This window comes from Cottoperca gobio, chromosome 22, assembly GCF_900634415.1.
Source record: "Cottoperca gobio chromosome 22, fCotGob3.1, whole genome shotgun sequence".
Classification (NCBI taxonomy): Eukaryota; Metazoa; Chordata; class Actinopteri; order Perciformes; family Bovichtidae; genus Cottoperca; species Cottoperca gobio.
In genome coordinates this window covers 1,957,501-1,961,513 of record NC_041376.1, presented here as the reverse complement: position 1 = coordinate 1,961,513, position 4,013 = coordinate 1,957,501, and the positions used below count along the sequence as shown (strand labels likewise).

General features: G+C 53.0%; 1 protein-coding gene across 1 annotated transcript in view; it reads left to right on the top strand.

The window, feature by feature from the left end:
- The first annotated feature begins 1,813 nt into the window (after nt 1-1,813).
- LOC115027679 (BRD4-interacting chromatin-remodeling complex-associated protein) overlaps nt 1,814-4,013 on the top strand; it is an 11,761-nt gene continuing 9,561 nt past the window's right edge. The window contains 5 exon segments of the mRNA XM_029461159.1: nt 1,814-1,854; nt 2,045-2,087; nt 2,288-2,353; nt 2,519-2,938; nt 2,940-4,013. The exon segment at nt 2,940-4,013 is cut by the window's right edge and continues 12 nt beyond it. Coding sequence (XP_029317019.1) covers nt 1,814-1,854; nt 2,045-2,087; nt 2,288-2,353; nt 2,519-2,938; nt 2,940-4,013 — 1,644 coding nt within the window.

The following is a 4,013-nucleotide window of genomic DNA, read 5'->3' as shown; positions in this document are numbered from 1 at the left end:
GTATCCCCCCCCTCCCCTCCTCCTGCATCCCACCCTACCCCTCCACCACCCCCTCTCCTCCTTTTAGCATCTGAAAAGACCACTGAGTGAGAATCGATGGCGCAGAGGCCCGCTTGCTTGACAGGACAATAAACCACAAAGAAGGGGTGAGTGTTTTTTCCTTCCCTCCTCTTGCTTTGCTTTTTCTCAATTGCGGAATGACTCCTAAATGGCACAACGATGAGGGGAGTCGCTGGGGGCTGGCAGTGTGGAAACGATATTTTAACACAAGGCATCTTTTGTTACCGCGATATGATTTACAGCAGGCGCCACTCAGGGGGCGACACAAAAACAAGATGATAGAAAGCACGAAGAGCAGCATCCTGCATCGTCTGGGACATTCGTTTCACATGAACACACATTCACCTTACGTAACCTACAAACGCACCCCGCTCCTGTTGTGGGGGGTAGCATGCACTTGCCGCTGCAGGTTTAGATGAGGGTCGTCGGGATTTCATTGGGCGATGCGGGTTCCTCGGGGGTGTTAATGCGGCTGTCGTGTTGTAAACACAAAGATGTCAGCAGCGGGATCTTAGAGGTCTGTCTGGTTTATTTAAGGGACCTCCCCTGCAACATTGAGCGCGAGGCAGTGAGTAATGTTATACTTCAGCTCCCCCCCCCCACATTGCTTTTTTTTTTTCTCCAGCCATGAGGAGAGGACAAGTCACATCCAAGACGCAGGGGGGGCCGTCTGTGTACAGCTCGGACACAACAATAGCTTCATTCCGCTCATCATGAGACGCGTATCGGTCAGAACTCTCCCGCTGGGGGGGACCAACCTGTTCTCATGTTCTGCCTCGCTGTGTTTTGGCTGGTGGTAACCTCAAGTGACCTGCCAGCATGTGGTGCTGTGTTTGTGCCCCCCCCCTCACCTCCAGCCTCTCCATCCACCCGGCTCCCCGCACCGTGAAGACGCAGCAATGCCCCAGCAGCAGAGGGAGGAGGACCCGTCTCCGTCCCGCCGCCTCGGCCTGGCAGCCCTCCCCCGCCTCCAGACTCTGAAGCCCGGCCACGACTTCCCATGAGGCCACCACCAGAACTCAGCTCGAGCGCTCTGTATGGGGCCTCTCACATGTGAAGTAGGTCCATTCATAGCGGGAGGAGTGAAAACATGAATGAGAGTCATGAGGAGAGAGGGGGTGGGAAGACACATTACTGTAGTATTATTATTATTATTATTATTATTATTATTATTATTATCTTTAAATGTTCAGTGTAGTGACTTCCATCCTGTGGTTTTTACATTTCTTCTCACTTCTTGGTTTATTTGACAGGAACATTTAAATAAAGTGCAGAGTAGCAGGTCTGTTCTGTGCTTCAGTTACTTTAGTTACATTCAAACACAGGTTTCCTGATATTTATATTACACAGTAATCACTTTTCTTCAGACTTTGTTCCTTTCAAATCCTTCAAATGAAACAATCTGAGAGAGAAAGTCCCTCTTTGGTTGAACGTCTCACAACAATAACTCGTCAGTCGTTTCTCTAAGTCCAACTTTATGTCTCTAAATGTCTTGTTTTCAGATCTTCACTTTAATATGATATAAAACAGAGAAGCAGGACGTCTCCACACGAGAGTCTGAAAGCAGCTTTTAAAGACATTTATACGTGAACATTATTATCAATTATTAAATTATTAGATTCATTTTTCTGTCGATCGTAGTAAAAGATTCAGTTGCATTATTATCCAGGGACTTTGTTATAATGCTGATGTTGCCATAACAACAGAAACAATGTGTAATTCTGACATGTTACTCCTCTTCCTCTCAGTTGACATGGAGGATGAAGATGGGACTTGTCTACTTGATGTTTTGTGGTGAGTCTGTGCGACTTACAGAGTCAACATCGTCCTGTAGTAATTATTATTATTATTATTATTATTATTATTATTATTATGTTTTATAAGATGTAATGTTGTTTAAACTGCTTCTTTGTGATCATGTGCAAAAAATCCTGGATTTGCACAAAAACGGATTTTAAAATGTGATTGTTCTTCGTCTTCGCAGTGACCCCCAAGCCCTGAACGACTTCCTTCATGGGACCAACGAGGTAACAAAAGAGTCTTAAACAGAGCGACTCACGTAGAAAAATCAATAGTGCAAATGATGAATTCGAGATGGGAATATTTGTTGGCACGTGGCCGTGTGAGATGTGTGGAGGCGAGCTGTGGAAGTCGTAATGTAATACATTAATCTCCAACACGACTTTGTGAGAACCCAAAGCTAAACCGACTTATTTCATCCCACCAGCTGCAGACTGAAGACCTGCTCATTAACTCCTGCTCTGGGGAGCCGTCCCTCTTCACAGACGCCCCGGTGAGTGTCTGGATCCACAGCCAGCAGCGTCACAACAACCAGCATCTTCCCCAAGAGAATGAGCCTCTTCTTCTGTGCCAGAAACAGCTTCCTTTAAACTCATCACACACTTCTCCCCTCTCTTCCTGCACCTCTCTTTCTGTCTCCCACTGTTTCCCTCCCCAGAGCCCTGGCTCTCTGCTGGGAGATGGCAGGGATTCCCCAAGCACGCCTCCACCGGGGTGTGTGGATCTGTCCTTCCTGGAGGAGGCCCTCCTGTCATCGCCCGAGGGTGGAGAAGACCCAGAGGTGGATCAGGGTGGGACGCCCGTGGAGGCTGGATTTGAGGCGAAGAAGGGAGACGTGGAGGAGGCCGAGGTGGCGTGTGACATCCTGCAGCAGAGCCTGCAGGAGGCGGAGATCACAGAGCAGACCATGGCTCTGGAGGCAGGTCTGGCCCAACCTGGGGACAGTCTGTCGCTGTACTCACCCGCCCCGCTCCTCTCTCCACCCACCGTGCCATTCATACCCAAGTCTGTGGCGTTGCCCAGAGACACCCAGGCAGCGGTGGAGCCTCCCCAGCCCTCCCTCCTGGCTGTCGGGCCAGGGCTGCCCTTCTCTGAAACCTGCAGCTCCTCCTCAGCTGATGGGGCTCCTGCCTGGAAACGTGTTCCCTGCCGCTTCTCCAGAGACGACCTTCTCTCTGAGTCCGGCCCAGGCAGCCAGTATGATCATCCACAAAGCTGTTCCCAGTGTGACCAGCCGTCCTCTCATCACCCCGACCCTGAGAACAGCGGCGGTGCCGGGCATCGTCCTGCAGCGATCCCCACTACCCATCCAACCCAAGCTGCCCATCAGCATTCAGCCCAGACTGGTTCAAATCAGCCCCAAGCCTTCTGTGCAGAAACACCCTCCAGGTCTTACGTTTGTCCCTGGGACCGCCTCACCAAATATCTTACTCTCCCAACCTCCGGGCCAAAAGCCTTCAGCTCCTCCGCCGCAGCCCGCCCAGCAGCTCCACAAGCAGCTCAGCCTGCAGCTCGTCAACCAGGGCGGCTCCTTCGTGCTCCAGCCTCAAGGACTCTTCCAAGGCCAAAACCAGTTCCTTCTTCCAGGCCAGTCCCCCGTTACGATCTCCCAGCCCGCCGGTGCAGCTCGACCGCTGTTGACCCCCGGTCACCGCGGCCCGTCGCTCCACAGCATGAACCCGTCCACCGGGCAGCTCGTGGAAGGCTCTCAGATCCTAACGGTGCCCCAGAGGCAGCTGAACTTCAGCCCCGTCTTCACCACGCCTTCAGGGCAGCTCGCGCTCCGCCAGGCCACTGTGCTGTCAGGACCTTTGCAGCTACAGTCGGCGCCCCCTACTGTCTTCCAGATGCCGGCGCAGCTGGCCGGAACCTACACTGCAGGCGGGCAGGGGCAGCGCACCACCCTGGTCCACAGTCCCGCTCTTGGAAACCACATCACCCTGATCAACAGCTCCGGGGTGCTCCCCCCAGATCTCACTTCCATCTCCATCGTTAACGGCCCCTCGGTAGTGCAGGGGCTTCCCTTCGCTGCCCGGGCCCCGGCTCCTCAGGCAGGACTGACGGAGGGACAGCTGAGCCTCCAGCAGGCCTCCGTGGTGCTGCTGCCAGACAGAGTCCTTCAGGACGAGAGGACGAGCCCAGAGACGTTCCAG